Source organism: Typha angustifolia, chromosome 10, assembly GCF_048772165.1.
Source record: "Typha angustifolia cultivar Huaian chromosome 10, ASM4877216v1, whole genome shotgun sequence".
NCBI classification, from domain to species: domain Eukaryota; kingdom Viridiplantae; phylum Streptophyta; class Magnoliopsida; order Poales; family Typhaceae; genus Typha; species Typha angustifolia.
In genome coordinates this window covers 112583-131259 of record NC_133248.1, presented here as the reverse complement: position 1 = coordinate 131259, position 18677 = coordinate 112583, and the positions used below count along the sequence as shown (strand labels likewise).

Here is an 18677-nt window from a genome sequence, read left to right as displayed (position 1 = left end):
TTATTAATGATAAAAAGATAAATAAATTATAAAATTATGATAATTTAAACTATATTTTTATATTTCCGATTAAGCTCCGGTAATAACCGTTACTTTCGGTTTCTTTTTCATCTTCCCGACATATGATATATATATATATATAAACATAGACTATTAGTTATAATATTATGCCAAATTACGTGGACCCGTATAGGATATATTAAAACTAGTATTTTAAGATTAATAAGTAAAAAAACTCGCACACTGCCACGTGGACCGTATATTGCCGACAATGGTCGTCAAGAAAATGAGGCTGTCCTTGGCCTCACACAGCAAACACGGTAAGAGGAGGACGAGGACGAGGACGACGAATCACTACGCGACAAACGTCCACTTGTGCCCTTGAAGCGCTCAACGGCAAAAATTCGTGTCACGTGAGGGTGGCGGCATTTTGGTCTTCTCTGCGCAGTTGGAATCGATCCTTTACTTGTGGAAGGCGAAAGGAATAATAATAAGAAAGGACTCCAAGAAAGACAAGCAATGGAATTGGGTGGGGTCCACCTGCACTGAGATACTCTACTCTACATCTCAAGTTGCAAGAATTTGATCCTACTCCCGTTTCACTGCATCAACCGGAAATTTTATAATTTCCCATATCTTGTAGATAGATTCGGTGGTTCCGTGGCTTAATTCGATTCGGTTGATGACTCGATAGTATATTTAGTTTGAAGAAATAACTCGATAACGCAACGGCTTGGAGCAGATTTTACGGTTTTTGATTTGGAGTAATTGTTCGGCAATGTATATGACTTAAAGTCTAGACTAAACAAATAAAAGCTCAGTATGGTCTAAGTGTCTCTGTATCTAGGGAGGATTAGACCCTTTGTCCAGCCCATATATAGCTATTAAACTCATGAATAATAATAATAAATTATATATATACTAATTTGTCCCAAAAATCCTCATTTCACAGGAAGATGGAGTTGGTTTGCCAGCCAATCACATGCCCCCAAGTTGGGGGTGCAGCGAATTCATGAATTCGGAGGTGCAGAAGATCATCAATTCAAATGTGAAAGGCATTGGGGTCTTCTTTGCAAATCCGGCACGGTGAGCCCCACTTTGCTACAAATGAGAGCATGATTCTTCATTTGACGTCCGCCACCTTTTCCTCCATAGATTTCATACTCGCATCGTCATAAAGTCATAACACTCACCAACCAAATCAAAATGCTCCCCATTATGTATATAAAAATATATATATATATATATATCTCACTACCCTCCAAGCCATTCCGAAACTGGCTTCTTCGTCTTGCTCTACCTCTCAAACTAATTAATCATTCCCTTCACATGAGTGGATCGAGTAAAGATATAGATCTGCCTCAGTTCAAGTAATATATCTAGGTTTTCTTGTTTCCTTTCACAAATGGCTACTCCTACTCCTTCAATGGGTACCTGCATGGACTCCACCGATCGCTGGCTAAAGGTAAAGCCTACTAGAGATCTCCATGGCCATCTATAAAAATCATCAATCTGATATAATCGATAACATGAACACACATCTGAAGCTTGTGTGCATCATAATGAGCATCTTCCCTTCCATTAATGATCATATTATCTTTCTTTTTCCTCAATTCCGTCGACGTAGGGCCTCAATCCCGAGGAGACTGCAGCTGATCCAATGTCGTGCTTAGCGCCGCCGCCTGTCTTCGAGAGAAGGCTGCGGCCGCCACACGAGCAGGCCTTGAAGTGCCCGAGATGCGAGTCAACCAACACCAAGTTCTGTTACTACAACAACTACAGCCTCTCCCAGCCGAGATACTTCTGCAAGACCTGCAGGAGGTATTGGACCAAAGGCGGCTCCCTCCGCAACGTCCCCGTCGGCGGCGGCTGCCGCAGGAACAAGCGCCCCGTGTCGAAGAAGCCGGCGGTAGACGACGTCACCGATCTCCGCCTCTCCTTCTCTGAGGTGCAACTGCCGCAGTTCACGCCATCCGAAGCCACTCCTCTTAATATCAATTTCATGGAATATTACAAGTACAATTTGATGATGGATGAGAGTGTCATGGATCCTAATAAATCTAGTGCAATGTTAGAAGACTACATGGGCATAGGTGATACATGTCACGGCTTCCCAGCCGACAGCAATAACAGCGCGCTGTTGTTCGCCAATGCGGTGGAGGTGAAGTCAGGAGAGAGGATCTCATTCTCCCCACTAGAATGCCAAGAATCAACCGGTTACTCGAATGGCCTCGGTTTGTGGGCTGGGATGATAGATGGGCATGGAGCTTATGGCACTAATTCCTACTAAAATGGACTAGTACTACTTACTAGTGGAAAGTTTTTTCCCCCACCTCTTTGGTTTCTTTTGAATGCATGTGTTTTTGCTCCAAGTGATATCAACCAAAGAAGCAGAGAGTCTTTTTTTATTGTGAGGTATAATTTTTAGTAAGTACTGAGCATATGTATGACCTTTTGTTGATCGAAGTCATCCGTGTGTTTAATATTTTGCAAGCAAACATCTCCTTGTACATCTGAGATTCCTGAGAGCCAAAGATGATGTTATCTCTGCACAAGCTAATTAGTTCATTATGTACTCATTAATTCACATACAAGTACCTGGCGTTGGATTTATTGATCATGTTCATCGCAAGAGGCATGGAGAGGTTAAAACTCAAACGGGGAGGAAGAATGGATACCTATACCATAATGCTTCATCTTGCAATCAAACACGTGTTAGGGAGTGAATTAAGGCAATAAAGAAGCACAGTTCAACCATAAGATCATCCTATCCTCGTCACAGACAATAAAATCAGAAGCAGATCTAGCAACTTGTTTCGTGTCAAAAACTAATAGACATTCTTCCGTGATAAGACACTTGACCAAGCGAGGCTGATAGCTAAGAAAAACATGGGCAGATCTCCATGCGAGATTTGTAGTTGACTGAGCAGACAACTGGAAAAGGACAGTAAATTGACGTCTCTTATTTTTGCCATACTTATGATGCAAATTAAGGTAAGACTGAAGCACTCGAGAGGGTTAGATGCATTTGATCCTTGATTAGATAGCAGGAAGGACAAGAAAAAATGGCAAGAAACACCTAGAGGGGCCCATTATAAAGATTCACACAAGAAGAATAATAGGCTACTCTTTCACAACGTCCCTATCTCAGTGAGAACTTCAAGGTTATTATGCTTTTTGAATTTTGAAACTTTTACATGCATGCTCCAGACTGATAAGATGGTAATATATAGAAACAAAATAATTTGGAGTTCCAAACTGACGACTGTATTCATCTAATAGTAGCTCAACCAAACAAGCTGATAATCTCTCCTTTGTTCGAGAAAGAACAGTGAAATATATACATTATAACGAATAATAGGACGTTTACAATGATATAATTATCACACCACTTTCTTCCTAGCTATATATCAATAAGAATGTTGTATACATCTTTTAGACATTAATTACAATTTTGAGTATAGGAAAAAAAGAAGAAGATGTCACAGTATTAAGGTGCCTTACAGCTCCAGCAAACTTTAGATCTGACAAAAGAGTTGAAAATTCTTACAATGTCAGAACTACCTTTAAGCAATAATTATGTTCTAAAAAAAGAAAGTCTTGATAGACATAAAAGCTGGCTACTTCTGTTAAAGTCACGACACACATAAAGAATATATGCAGCAAGAAAAACAACCGGGAAGTCTTTGAGAGCTCAGACTGTCTATATTTCATTCACAAGAAATTGAGGGCCCTTGTACACTTCTATTGTTGAAAAATCAGTGCATAGTCGAGATTCTCCTAGAGTGAAAAATAAATTATTCCTTTCATATGCTTCTAAGTTAGTATAGCCAATATTAGTTAAATACTTGTAGTCATAAAATGCATATGCTGAGAGCATGATAATAATCCTATTACTATGTAGATGTCTCCGGTGATCAATCTGCAATACCAGATTCTTTTTTCAGACTTCAAGCACTGAAATGGTTAATGGTTATATCCAATAAATCTAATCAATTGACAATATTCTAAATGCCATGTAATAAATGACTGAATAATGCTTCCAGCAAGACAATATATTTGCTCAGTGATTTATAGTTATACCATCAACTATAAGCTGGAAACATGGTTCAACTTACCTGGCCAGATTTTCCGTGTTGGTGATAATTAACAGAACCGATGGACAAAACATCTGGCAGTCAACTAGGAGATCAGCTGTTATTAAGACCAAAATAAAGTTAAAAAATGATGAGTTTGCAGTGAGGGAATATCTCAAGTAGGAAAAATTGATTGAACTTACTATCTATCTATGCCTCTAAATTAGTAGTCTAACCAACAACAAAAAAACTGTAATCAACGCCAATATTGAGCCCATCGATGAATGGTTTCAACCATCTGAGGGAACAATGCGCTGACACTGTCATTAATGAGATCCTGGAAAAAATGTATTGCCGCCTCATCGTCCAAATCTAGCCGGAATTTCTCCTGAAGCTAAAAAAAGAGACAGATATTTCCTGATTATTACATGGACATATCAGATATATTCTGAAATTTCAAAACTGAATAAGAAAAAAAAATTACCTTGAGAATGCCTTTTTCAGGGTCAGAAGCTATGTCAGGAATGTTTGAACCGGCCATTAAATAAAACAGATTCAAGATAAGATTGCTGGATTTTCGTAGAATGTTGTATGCTTCACAACAGTATGATTTGAATCTGGTATAATATTGGCTGCAGCCCAAGCAAAAAAACAGATTATCATTCAAAGATTGGCATCTGGTACAGATGAACAGGAGTGAATCATATTACATAAGGGAACAGCCTATGGACTTTCTTTCAAGAAAAAAAGAAAAAAAAGCTAAGGGAACAATGCATTTCCAGTTCCCTGGTGCATTTTTCAATTACAAAACAGAAAATCAATATCTCCCTGCCGTATCGTGATATTTCTCTATTTTATTCGTAAACTGTATATTATGATATTATTCACAGGCATATCTGTGCGAGAAAGAGATGCACAATTTACATGTAGGACACTTGACCAAAATGTGTTACCTTTCTGCTCCACCCATGGCCTCAACCATTTCTTTGCAAAGTTTCATAGGTGGTGGAAATGGCTTAGGATCACGACCCAAAATAAAGGCAAAATCCACATGGAAGAGGCGTCCATCATCTCTAAGAAGAAGGTTATCAAGATGCCTGCAACGCACAAGTATCAGTTTGCTTCTGTATCTTTTGAAACTAACCAACATGTAACTGATGTTACAAAGCAGAAATTCAAAAAAGAACTTACTATAATCCAGAAACTCTATTATATTACTTTCTTGGTGCAAATAAAAAATCAAATTTCCAGGAAAATCAATGCTTATGAATAACATAATGGAAGTTCATCTGATGTTCCACCAGTTAAGAAATGAATAAAGAAAGTCAATGAACATACTAAGAAGCGAATTAGCATAGTAAAAATTGAGATAGCCTGGTAGACTAGCTTAGCAAATGAGATCTCAAACTTAAATATTATCAAGTGACCAGATGCAAGTTTAACAGAATGGAAGGTAGGGATTACACATGGGAGAAGACCAGCTTAAAAATAGATGATGTGCACAAAAAATAATGAGAAATCCCAAATTTAAAGAAAAGTAAATTGAGAACATAAAATGGGCAGGGCTAATAATTTGTTGCTGACAATATATGTACCCATTTGTTTGGTAATGTTCTTGCACTATTATTGCAAGTTGAAGTTCCTTGTAGTCAAAATGACATGAGAGAAATGATCAAATTACTTTAGTTATCAGTCGAAAAAACTGCAATTTCTTTTTTGTGATTACAAATATGGGCAGATGAATAATATCGTTTTTAGTGGTTACCTCATAAACAAATGCATGGCAATTGAATGTTATAGTAAAGGTAAACGTGCAGAGAACGGAAAGCAGCCTACCTATCGCCAATTCCCAGAATGTACGTAATAACAGAGTAGCCAGCACAGCTCTTTATAAATGTTTCAAGGCATTGAGCTGTTATTCCAAAAGGGCCATCCTCATCCGGGTGAAACTTCTGCAGATAATTTGTAATACTGCGGTGTTCCGATAGAATCTGCCAAGCGAATTTTCAGGAAAAGAACTTGAACTTGATATCAGTTTTGTGGGAACATGAAGATAGAAGCATGAATATATTAATATAGATAACATCCCACTAATAGAAGCAGGCTCACTCCTTACTACAAAGAACAAACAGCAGCAACATATAGTATCCTTCATAAAAAATTTAAAGCAGATTCACAAAATAAGTACTTCATAATATATATCAAGCATCATTCATGCATTTTACAGTCCAAACTCCAAACATTTAGCAAGAAAAATATAACAATAGCATCATTCATGCATTTTACAGTCCAAACATTTTGCAAGAATAATATAACAATCATTTTATATCTGTATTTTTCCAAACTATTCCAGAAACACAATCATAATAGCTCTTTCTTGATTCTAATATGTGGAAAAAAATCCTAATTAGTGACTGCAAAAGAGTCACTAAAACTTGATATATTGAATGATTCAGGTGAGGGTGATCTTCGATCGTATAATTAATCAGTACCCACGATGACCAATATCATCTGTCATCTCAGTAGCTACCCATATTATATTACCATAGGGTGTTAGATTATAGGAAGGAACAGAATAGATAAGGAATTACTATTCCACAATCTGATGGAAGAAGGAAACACCGTCACAGAGTGCAGGTGCAAGGTGGATGAGCTACAGGCTATTTCTAGATGGCAATTTGAAGTTTGAAGCACACTACAAAAAGCTAAGAATATTATTACAAAAACATAGAAGAGTAATAAGAGGTCAAATTCTAGGTGCCTCTAACCTCAGGTGTCTCTAGGTGCCAATTAGATTACTGATGACTTGGGTTGCCTCATTGATGCATGTGATCATTTTATGTGTTGAAGTTTCTGACTCGAGTCACATGTTTGAGAGTTGACTAAGGGCATTGATGAGATAACTACTTTAGGCAGATCTTTCGATGGTTACCTTAGTGGAAATCAAGTTCGGCCATTCTCCCTAACATTACAATTGAAAATTTTGAACTCTGCCTACCAAAACATGCAACAGTGTTGATTGGAAGAAATATAATCAATCCACATATTATTTTTATTAATTATAAAAAGATTAATCATAGTATTCCAATGCCCATTTAACTGGCAAGATGCAATAGATAGTCGAACTATCATCAGAAATTTAAATCACCTGCGCCAGTGAGCTGGAGGGAATAAATTCTAACATCCCTTCATCTTGCCCAGTAGCAAGAACTCTATATGGAGTTAAATGTAAGTCAAGGTTCTCCAATTTAAGCAAGCGATCCATGAGAGAGAGCATCTGAATAACCTACAGACAAAAACAGAGGAACTAAATCCAAATAGAACAAACCAAGTACCTATCATGCCACCATTGCTAATAAAAATATTTCTCAGGCACATACCAATTGATCTTGGCGGAGGTCATCTCCTTTCTTAAAGATAACTTTGCAAGTACCACCATTTGCAGTACGAAATGTCAGACGCAAAGGATGCAATGCACTTTTAAAAAGAGATGATTCTTGAGGCACGATTCCAGATATGAGTACACCAGGTACTAAAGGTGATCGAATTGGCTGAAAAAATATTTAATTAAAACCATTCAACATGGAGAGAACATTAGAAAACCAAATACGTCAGATGGTGGAATGCTAGGTGGGAACTCAAGACAGCCACCAGCTAAAACTAGCTTAAGCATTGATCATGAAAGATGAACACTGAGTGAAACTTACCTCATCAAAATAGGTAAGCTCACTAAGAAGCCCAGAGAGAAGTTGCCTTAATTTTTCAATTTTCTTTTGTGTTCCACCACGTACATTTCTTACATCCCTCATGATTTTACACAACTGAGCTGTCAGTTCTGTCTGACGCACCAAACTCTGCCACAACTTAAACCCATCTTCTCCACTTGTGCCAGCCTCCAACTGTAAAAAGAACAGCAATGCCAATAAAATTCCAGATATTACACTAAAACAGTGCGCTTACAAATTTTAAGGTTCAACTAAGCAGTGAACCAACTTGTGCAAGAATCCCCCCAAATTCTTTATTGAGCAGGGTTAAAAGAGTGAAATTTATGCTACTTGAAATCCCCATTTTGATCATAGAACGGATGCCCGCTCAGTTATTACATAAGAAAGAAGATGAACAGGTGTGATACAATCTTGAATGCATGAACAACAAATCAGATCCTATTCTATTTTGCCCACTTGTTGCACTTTACTAGTCTCTAGGGCTCGGACAATGTTACATACATTATTGCGCTGGAATATCTTGGTATAAATTTTTCCTAATTTTAAGCAAGGAAGATTTGATTAGACATCTGATTCATTCCAAATTCACGTTTATTTTGAAAATGAATTTACTGCTTTCTTTAATTATACTAAACCATCCTGTTAAGATTAAAAGTTTGCAATTAGGTAACCCCTAGCACAGAAATAAAGGGAAATACTAGGGCAGTCTACCAACAAGACCTATATTTTATCATCACAGCTCACAAGGCCTTTACATGTCGCAATTGCATTTAATCACAGTCAATGTGGTAGTTCAAACAATTAAATCACAAATAGCAATCGAAATAAGAGAGTCAAATTCATGATGATAGGAAGTAGGAGTACCATACTTTCATCATGCCATCTTCTAGCATATCATAGGTACAATAGAACCGCCTAGCATATGCAGGATCATGAAGCTCCACTGACACATACCAGCGAAGGAAGCTAGCTATCTCAATATTTGATAATGCTGCAAATTTATGAAAGCGGTGCAAACTGTTATTGCAATATCTTCATAAATCATTGAAGATAGGTGTATCTAAAAGGAAAAAAAGGAAGTGAATATCCAGCTCCAATATAGTCTTTAAAGTAGTTAGGCATCACATATTCACATGTACTGAATTCAAGCAACTGATGGATAATCATCCAAGATAAGGAAAATAGAAGCTAAAGGAGACTGACAGCTTCATCTTTTCTGACATAAAACTATATCTCCTGATATACGGAACTGAATCATCTACCAAAAACAAACAAAAAACCAACTCATAGGGGGTTGTGCTGCCTTTTCTCTCTCACTAGTCTGTTGCTTGGGTTCTTTTGTAGCCATGCGTCAAAATTCTGATTCTTCAGCTAAATTGCTGGTGATTTTGTTTGCTCAAAGGACAGCCATCCAGTTCCTGTCGCAACGTTAGTGCTCGCAATAGGTAAGTATTAGATGGCTATATAACTACTTCATTCTCTCTTGTTATGTTGGAGTGTTATGGCCCTATTTTGATAGGACTAACATGTTCAATTGCTTGTATACCCTTCTACTAGGTTTAGTTGAAGTTCTGCATAATATTTGAGCACTGATGCAATGTAATTGCATATTCATATTAAGGTTTCCAAGACGAACCATTAAATTCTTAATGATATGTAAGCAATTCTTTTTTGGATCATAATAAATTATTTAATTGAGTATTTCAAGAACACTTTTTTTGGTGCATGGATAATGTGCTGAATCGAATTTATGTGGAGATTGTGAGATTGAAGATCCTTGGCATGCCAAATAAACATAAAATGAAAGTCATAGGAAGGAATCTTCAGGCATGGGATAAGATTATAAAGAAAAGGTACCCCAAAAGAGGCCTTCATTAATGTACTGACAAATGATACATAGACTTTATAGTTTATACATCAACAGATGGAAATGTAAATCCAGATAAGATGCAGAGTAAAACCCTATTATCAATTAGTAACAACCATAAGAGGCTTGAATTATCACCATTGCTGTTACGTGTACACTAAGCATTTGATTTAGTTATGATACTGTCCTTGGCACCTTGTAAGGGCACTCATTACTTTAAACTTTAGAATATAAAACCATAATTATGTATTTTGACATGGGAAAATCTGGAGCGAGCATTTACCACTATGTATTAAACAGTCAAACAAGTATATGAATGATGCAAGAAAATATCAAATTAGACATGTATTTAAAGATACCACTAGTAAAGAAACATACAGCGTTGCACAAGAAATAGTGATAAGCGAGATTTATCAGTTCTCTCAAACCGAAGAGCTTGCACCAGCTGGAGTAAATAACATTGCAACTCTTCATCATCAGCCCTTTCAAGTACAGTTACTGCATATGCGCGAACCTGTGCAGAAAATACATGTGAAAAATGGAAAAGAAAATGTAGAGATAAAATATGTGATTTTCCAGGAGATGTGCAAATCGAGATGCTGCAAGGTTACATATCCAAATATGAAATATTAGTGCTCTTGACTGTCTATTAAAAGATGTGACCTTGATGGGTGTAAACAAAAGGACATTCATCCCGAAATATTATCATGCCTACATTACAGAAAAGTACAAAACCCTGAATTGACTAAAAAGAAAGCTGCTTAAATGTAAAATGAAAAAAAAAAAAAAACTAAAGAGGATTCTTACTCCCCGAAGATTAAAATTTAAGCTCGGGTTTTCTAGTTATGGTTGACATGAAAAGCCAATAAAAAGCTTGTATGAATTAACATATAGCTCTAACATACTACCAAACTTAACTGAGTTTCAAAAATTCAACCTAAGAAACGATAGCCAGTCATAAAAAAGTTCTTTTGTCCCAATTTCCTAATTTTGAGGAATCATGAAGCAAATTTTGTTATGAAAAGGTTTGCATGATGATGGGAGGAGTGCAATAGTTGATTAGGCCAAAAAAAAAAAAAAAAGATCACACAGACATACTAAGATGATTGTATATATGATCCAAGTACATAAAACCCTAAAATAGTCAACACATAAAGAAACTACTAGAAGATATCCAGTAGACTCACATCTTCACTCTCAAATACAGGAGAAAGAAGTTCCAACGCGTCAGTCACATCAATGGTTTCCCACCTCCCCATCAAATCAACAGCTTGTTTTGCTTCCTGTACAAAACCATCATGAACTTATTGGCACAATGTGAAACCTATGCAAACTTACATAGAATGCTTTGGTATTGCTAAATCATGCTAGCATGTAAAGAATGATATCATAAATTCATAATATATGAATATTGCAGGGCAGAAATGATCCTCACAATTTTAGGTCCGTTTTACCCTCTCATTTTCTCCTTTTAGGTCAAGGGAGCATTCCTTCAGGAAATTGGAGAGCTGTTCAAGTCCATTGTATTGAACAACCCTCTATTGGCTCTTTGAAATATGCTGCATTAGTATGTGTTTACACTTTAGTATACATCCCTTTATTTTTTGTTACCACATTCCATACAATCGTTTGAGTACAAAGAAAAAATTTAGCAGTTCAGTGTTAAAAAAATAGCATGTTTTAGTGCTTCTCCACTACTCCTTTTCTTGATCATTTACAAGTTTGAAGGGAATACTAGTTAGTTTTAGGCTATAATACTCTTACAAAATAACAAAACTGTAAGTTCATGCATGCTAAAAAGAGTAAACTACAATATAGGAGTAACATGCGGTGCATATAGGAGTAACATGTGGCACATATACTAAACATAGGTTTGCCAGTAGCGGAAACATGAGAAATACAAGATAATGTACATATTTAAAAGGAGTTTATATCCCTGAAAAGACATAAAATAGAATGCCACTGACCTGAACATCACTCCATTCCACACAGCGCAAAAACTTAGTCAGGGCCTTCTTCTCGGACATCAAAGAGAAACGAAATTTCCATAGTAGTTGTCTCTCATCACCATTCAAAGTGCGTGTTGGAGGGTACTTAAGAATTATTTGTATTGACCTATGACAGATAAGCCACAGCTACATGTCATATACCAATTAGAGGGAACATAGAATTACTTGGGTTATCCAGACTAAAACGGGGGAAACAATAGCCTAGAGTATGACCACGTTAACCAGTTATATATAAAACAGTTGGTCCTAAAGAACAAAAGGAGAAAAGCTTTTTGCAAATTTAACCCCGCAAAATTAGTAACACAAACACTTCTTTTTATTTTTTACACTTGATATGTGAGATATAAAGTGGCCCCAATTCATCACTAGATGTTCACTTTGAATTGTTTTGCCAAAGATGTTCATAGTTTATCCGTAATTATTAAATTGTTAAATTTAAATGCAAATCTATCCTGCAGTAAAATCAGTCTAAGAGAAGAATGGGTATCTTGACAACAATATGAAAATTGAAAATTTTATATTAGCTTGGGTACATTTATTTCAATGGTCCAACGACATGAACTGATACTATCTATACTTCTTACTGACACGGTGACACAGTGCTGATACTTGAAAATTATGATAGAACATTCAAATGAACCAAATGACTGTGATCAAGTGCTGGAGGGTGGACCTTGGTTATTTGAAGGTTGAGTTATAGTTCTTTAAAGATGGAATCCTCCAAAAAAAGTTTGCACAACTGCTTCGTCAGACCATTCCCATTAAGGTTCAGTTCCCGAACCTACCAATGAAGCTCTGGTTGCAAAAAAGTCTAAGCCGGATACTCTAAATACTCAGCTAATCAGCTTCCTACTCATGAATTGACCTATTTAAACACAATTAGGCATATGAAAGTATACACAAAAAATATCTCTCACATTACTTTTGCTAGTTAATTCCTCTTTCTCCACTAATTTTATGACAATAAAAAGTGCCTAAATTCTCTAGATTTTTTAGACTGATCACTGACAGGAAAACAAATTAATAAGATAGAGAAGGAAACAGATAAACAAAAACAACATAGGATCATAAATACATGAAAAGAACAGCTGAAAGTGTACAACATCTACTCAATATGATAAAAGAAAATAAGTGCAATTTCAATTCACCTCCTTTCATTGGAACTTGGTTTTAGATCTCTATCAATTATTCCACGAGTCAGGCTCCTAGCAAGCTTTAGTTGCTTGTGCTCTGATGGGTTTATTCTTCCAACTTCAGGATCCCATATAGTAACAAGTTCATTCGTCGATGATACAGGAATTGGTGCGAAAGAATTTGCTCCAGACTCCTGCAAGTCAAAAGATAGAGATCGTTAGTTTCCAAACTTGGCAATATATATTTAATGGATAAATATAATATATGAGCTGGCAGCTTAGATGCTTAAGATTAGGAGACAGAAAAGAACTTCGTCTTCATAGATAAAGTACCACATGAAATAAGTCAGATGTCACAACCTAATGAAAGTCAAACTAGCCAATTTTAATGGAAATTGAAAACCATAGCCTCACAATATAAAAGTTACTACTCAGAGTCACATTGATGGATCATTCTGATTGAGTAATTTCTAAACACTAAAACTCAATACTATAAAATTGCCATATTCAGATGAAACATGGATCAAGATGGAACCAGCAGAAGCTTAAATATATCAATTCAACTGGAGCAATAAAAAATGACGACTGCAACCAACAACAAAATTGATAATTGATGCAGGATAATGAGTTATGCTGAAAATTAATACAAAAATAGTGTCAAAGAAATTTATAGCCTACTGATAAGCTCCTTTGTCCTCGACGTTCATAAGTTGTACACCAAAACAAGGTTTTTCATTTCTGTCAGAAATAAATGACGAAGTAAAGTTTCTCGGGAATGAAATGAAAATTAATATTCAAATCCGATACAAAATAATGAGAGAGATAGGGCTGAATTTTATCACAGTCCACTCACTAAGCAGATATTGCATGTATTAATGTCCTCATGAGTCATGAATACTGCTGCATGAAGAAAATACTAGGGAAGTAATCTAAGAATGTATAACTAAGATCTTTTCTATGTCGACAAAATAGTTTCTATATCTACTACTTATAAGCATCACTTCAATAGAACTTTTAGCTTTAACAAATAGTATTAGGCTATTAGCAAAGTGGAAACTACAACTGTCTGACATGAGTAAATAATCATTAAAAAAATAAGAACTGCAAAATAAATGAAATTTCTACGATGAAATATGAAGATATTTTGTGAAAAAGTTAATGCAAACCTGAAAAACAACTCTGTGGTCAAAACTACAGAAGTCGACAACCAGAGTAAGGAATGAATTTTCACTCCGGCTACTTCCCTTCTCCTTAATTTTTTCCACTGCCTTGAAAGTGAGACGGTCAAGCCAATCAATACGTTGTATCTGCCCTCTCTCATACTTGTTCACAAGCCTTTCCAAACGCTCTATCTCCCCCCTCTCATGCTTAGGAACCTAGCAAATTAACATCCAAAGAAATAACTGAAGGTTACAGCTGCAATATAATTTTACACCTAGGCAAACATCAGATAGCAAGTTTAAATCAGTCGCACAAAAATTACAGAAAAGTAAATAAACCAAAATGTACAAACAACTTTTCCCAATAACCTTGCCAGGGGTACTAGTAGGAATCGTTCCATCGGCTTCTTTTCCCAGCCAAAGCCGAAGTTTTTGTCTCCCTGTTTTAAGTTGCTTTTTTCGATTGAAAAGGAAAACAGTTGCTCCGCCGACTAAACCATCACCATTACCACATGATACATCCCACACCTACAAGAAGATTGAATAATTTGAAACAAGATTCTAAGTATCCTTATCGGGAACAAAACAAAAGGTGTTAAGTATTCAAGAATTTTACCGTGAAAGCAAGCTGCGCTTGAGAAGTTAGGTCCCGGTACTTGGAACTCAACGTTATAAGCTCATTCCAGCAATACGGATGTCCAGAAGATTCCAGCCTATAATTCCATACCAACAAGAAAAGAAAAAACAACAGAAATTAACAGGATTACGCGACTAGGGTCTGCTTCCCACGCCAATTGGGATCATGAAAGACAAAACCTCGTCTTCGTGGACAATCCAAAGGGCGCCCCATCGATGTACAGTTTGCACTCAACGAAAAGCTCCGGAACTCGATTCTTAGCCGACAAATCGAGATCTACGAGCCAACAACAACCATGATTAGGAACTCACGAACTACAAACGGAAACCCTATATCAGGGGAGATGGATCAAGAAAGCAGCCGAGGATCTCACCATCCGGGGTCGGAGATTTGGGGAGAACACCATCGAGCTTCTCGATTCGGAAGGTGACGGGGAGGTTGATATCGCAGGAGAAGAAGAAGCGGAACTCGTTGCTGCCCATGGCTGGGAAAAGAGCAGTTGAAATGGGAGAGAGAAGATCGAGGAATACGTGGGCCGTGCTCTTCCATTTAAAGCGCTTCGTTAACCGGGCCGACTCATATAGCCCATAAAATATTAAAAACTAAAATAATAAAACGGGCCCAAGATATATCTTTACCAGAATAAAATATTAAATATAATTCATCAGTTAATTAAAAATTCTTTTTCCTTTTCTTTATAATAATTTAAGATCGTGCGTAGAATATATATAGATTAGACAATAGGGTTAGCACTACTCGTGTTAGTGATTAAGCTTTACTTATTATAAGATTTAAAAAATAACAAGTGAATCCATGTTATAGTTAAGTTAGCATCAACTCTGATCCCTTGGCAAGTGACCTAGGATAGTTACACTTTATAGGCAAGCATTGGATGCAAAGGGGGAGATGAGGAGGGCCAACAAACACAAACACAAACACAAACACAAACACCCCTCTTGTTATAAAGGGAGTGCTCCTAGTACTTGCTGTCTTTGTTGCTTGCATGTTGGGTTCCCTCAAGGCCTCAACCTTCTTCATAAATTATTGGTACAAAGTAGCAACCCACATGTATTGTTGTCTTACTTCTACTCTTCAATTATTTCTCTTAGTACATAGAGAACCAACCTATATTGGAGAGAGAGAGAGAGAGAGTAACTGTTTTGTACTCCCTGTTCATAGCTTTTGAGGTTGCTGAGGTTAGAGGGAGCAGTCACTTGTATACTTGGCTAAGACACTCTAAAATATACTCTCTTTTTTCTCAAAATCAAATTTTACTCGTAAACTTTTAAATAGTAATAATGATAATAATAATGTTTATGTGATGATAATAAGCCCATAAGCCGGACCTAAGCCCGGTTAAAGGTCCGAGAGCTCGATCTAGCTCGGCCCATATTTATTGAGAAAAATTGAAAAAAGGAAAAGATTTTACGTAGAAAAATTATATTGCAGTGATTAAGGACTGTCAAGTACCCTGGATGCAGGGAATTACTGCAGTCAGAGTTGCAGGACATCTCTGCTTCCACGAGGAGAATTATGCGAGATCTCCTATAAATATTTATACTGTACCTCACCATGCAACGTCCGCATAAATCTCTGACGACTCCGCGCGGCAAAATCTAATGGGGCCGCTGGTTTGAACGGCTGGGGGCGCGCCACGTAGTGCGATTTACTGTCACGTCGTGTCACTTCCCCGGCTTTCGGACCACATTATATAAAACCTCATTAACCACTGTAATGACACCCATCTGTAATTAGTTTAATGTTCAAATCGGATCAATTTAATTCATAAGCATTAATTAATGCGATACGATATGATTGCTGGGAAATTGTAGCGCTTTGAAACCGCTCATTTTGGTCTCCTCTCCTCATACAAATAATAATAATTATTATTATAATTATTATTATTATTATTATTATTTCTTTTAATTGGATCCAGTCAACTCATTAAGGAGTTCATGAATTTAATTTTTTTATAAATATTAGGTTTATATCTTAAATCAATTATAGTGTTATGATCTAAAGAAGCAACTTTTTTTTACCCAAAAATATTTAAATTTATTTTAAAGCAGGTAAGTTTTTCAAACTTTTAATAAGTATTGGTGGCCTAAAAACTAAGCCAATTCATGTGATATGAATAATTAAGGTTGCTAAGTTCTTTTCATACTTTAATTTGTTAATATTAGCTAGTCAAATTAGATGAGTGGATAGGTGAGGAATGGGGGCCATATTAGCCAGTTCAATTAAGCCATGAGATCATTGTTAATAAGGAAGAGGAGAAGAAGAAATATAGACAAGGAAACATGGGGCTTCTCTCAAAATCAATGAATGGTTTAGAATTGGTCAACTCAATGTTAGTTTTTTTTTTTTAATGTGAATTTGAATAATAGTAAGGGAGACTTTTAGGGACATAGACTTGTATAATATAATAATACTATTAGCCATTTTGTCTTTATTTCTCACCTATAGTCCAATTATAACTAATTTGTGAGGACATAGGCTAAAATATAATTAAATTCCCATTTAGAAAATTTATCAAAAATATTTTACAATTTGTCTTTATTGCCATTCACACATTGTTGTATAGATATTTATTATTGGACTTCTATATTTTACTTTTAATACCCAAAAAGTACTCTAAAATAGTTTTTTTAAATGGTCCACTGCTGCATTTAATGCATCAAACTAACTATAGATGTAAAATAATATTAATATTCTTGAGTAAGCTTTTAAGGCTAAAATAAAAAATGAAAGGAGAAGTAGCTTTTAAAGTCAAATAAGAGACATATTAATAAAGATAATAGAATATACTATTATGTGAATTAAAGCTAGCTTAGAGTGTTTTTGAAACATATAAGGATTTGAATAATAAATATAACTAAAAGTAAAGTATTTTTGATAAAAATTTCAAACTCTTTATGGACTAAAGTATATCCACTAGATGTAAAGATAGTATTTTGTATTACTATACTTATTTTTGAGTCGTGAATTCAATATTTTATGCATCTATTGACAAATCCATAAAAACTATATCCTTATCACTTGTGCCATAAATGATGCATAGAATCTGAATGATGATCTAATTTGTTCACACTAAGAATTAATCTTATCCATCCAAAATATGACAAAGGCTAAGAAAATATATGCAAGGAGAGAGCATCTACTTTGCGTTCTTATGTCACACCTATAACCGAAAAGAAAGTGAGTTTTCCAATACAAGGTATGTAGTAGAAGATAAGATTGATGCATGCAACCTAAACAACCAAATGTTAAATCTAAAATCTAATTAGTAATTAGTTTCCTCTAACTTATTTATATTATCTCTAGTTTGATTGAAGTACTTTTTTAATTACTTCTTTCATGAAAAGTACCTATCATTGTGTAATTAGACTCATAATCTTGTGTTCCGATACCATAATAACTCATTAATTATTTTAAAATTTTAATAAAAAAATAAAGATTGCTAGTGATTAAATTTAATACAGATAATTTAGAGAAATTTATCAAAAACACTCTACCTCCTAAGATATGAATATTTATCATTAATGGCTCAAAAACATCATGAGTTATTATTTTTAAAAGTGAAATAAAAATTAAATTCCCTAAAATACATCTTATTTATTTCTAAAATCTAGTTCTTTATTTTTTTATTTTTCCTCCCTTGATCTAGAAAACTCTATTCAAAGTTACAGTAACTGATCATTAAGAAAATTTAAAAACATAGTATTTTTTAAATAAGCAAAATACATGGGGGTGTCAATAGATAAATATCTATATATTACCTTATGGTGGTCATCCTCTGTTGATTAAGTTTAAGGAAAAATGATGTCCTAATAGCTAATCTCCACCACCACCACTATTACTACAACCAAAGTCAATAGTGGGTATCCACCACCCATGGTTGGATGATGAGCATTAAAACAGTCAAAGTTATCCCAACAAAAACTGAAATTGCCGAGAGTCTACACCTACCATGTCAGAAAGTAAAGAAGACACACCAAATACACACACATTATTGTTCATAGGATACCAATATCCCTCCATGGAGCTTTCTGAATAGGAAATTTAGCCAT

General features: G+C 35.6%; 2 protein-coding genes across 2 annotated transcripts; one reads left to right on the top strand and one right to left on the bottom strand.

The window, feature by feature from the left end:
• Nucleotides 1-1267: 1267 nt before the first annotated feature.
• On the top strand, nt 1268-2466 carry LOC140768832 (dof zinc finger protein DOF2.4-like). Its single transcript, XM_073109259.1, has 2 exons — nt 1268-1465; nt 1628-2466. Exons 1-2 carry the CDS (start codon nt 1406-1408, stop codon nt 2288-2290), a joined length of 723 nt encoding a protein of 240 aa, XP_072965360.1. The 5' UTR covers nt 1268-1405; the 3' UTR covers nt 2291-2466.
• Nucleotides 2467-3244: 778 nt separating this feature from the next.
• Nucleotides 3245-15130, bottom strand: LOC140768785 (phosphatidylinositol 3-kinase, root isoform). Its single transcript, XM_073109195.1, has 19 exons — nt 14981-15130; nt 14787-14883; nt 14587-14683; nt 14340-14498; nt 13977-14186; nt 12826-13004; nt 11636-11783; nt 10856-10951; nt 10047-10182; nt 8671-8792; nt 7784-7975; nt 7457-7627; nt 7225-7362; nt 5913-6067; nt 5030-5173; nt 4561-4708; nt 4280-4470; nt 4119-4194; nt 3245-3524 (listed from the first exon to the last, which is right to left on the bottom strand). Exons 1-17 carry the CDS (start codon nt 15087-15089, stop codon nt 4333-4335), a joined length of 2439 nt encoding a protein of 812 aa, XP_072965296.1. The 5' UTR covers nt 15090-15130; the 3' UTR covers nt 3245-3524; nt 4119-4194; nt 4280-4332.
• Nucleotides 15131-18677: the final 3547 nt, after the last annotated feature.

Excerpts from the sequence above, each read along its gene's own strand:
- LOC140768832 (XM_073109259.1), top strand. The coding sequence starts at position 1,406 with ATGGCTACTCCTACTCCTTCAATGGGTACCTGCATGGACTCCACCGAT. Across the intron at positions 1,466-1,627 it reads CCACCGATCGCTGGCTAAAG|GGCCTCAATCCCGAGGAGAC; the intron begins GTAAAGCCTACT and ends CCGTCGACGTAG.
- LOC140768785 (XM_073109195.1), bottom strand. The coding sequence starts at position 15,089 with ATGGGCAGCAACGAGTTCCGCTTCTTCTTCTCCTGCGATATCAACCTC. Across the intron at positions 10,952-11,635 it reads TGGAATGGAGTGATGTTCAG|GAAGCAAAACAAGCTGTTGA; the intron begins GTCAGTGGCATT and ends GGTTTTGTACAG. Across the intron at positions 6,068-7,224 it reads CCTCCAGCTCACTGGCGCAG|ATTCTATCGGAACACCGCAG; the intron begins GTGATTTAAATT and ends TTCGCTTGGCAG.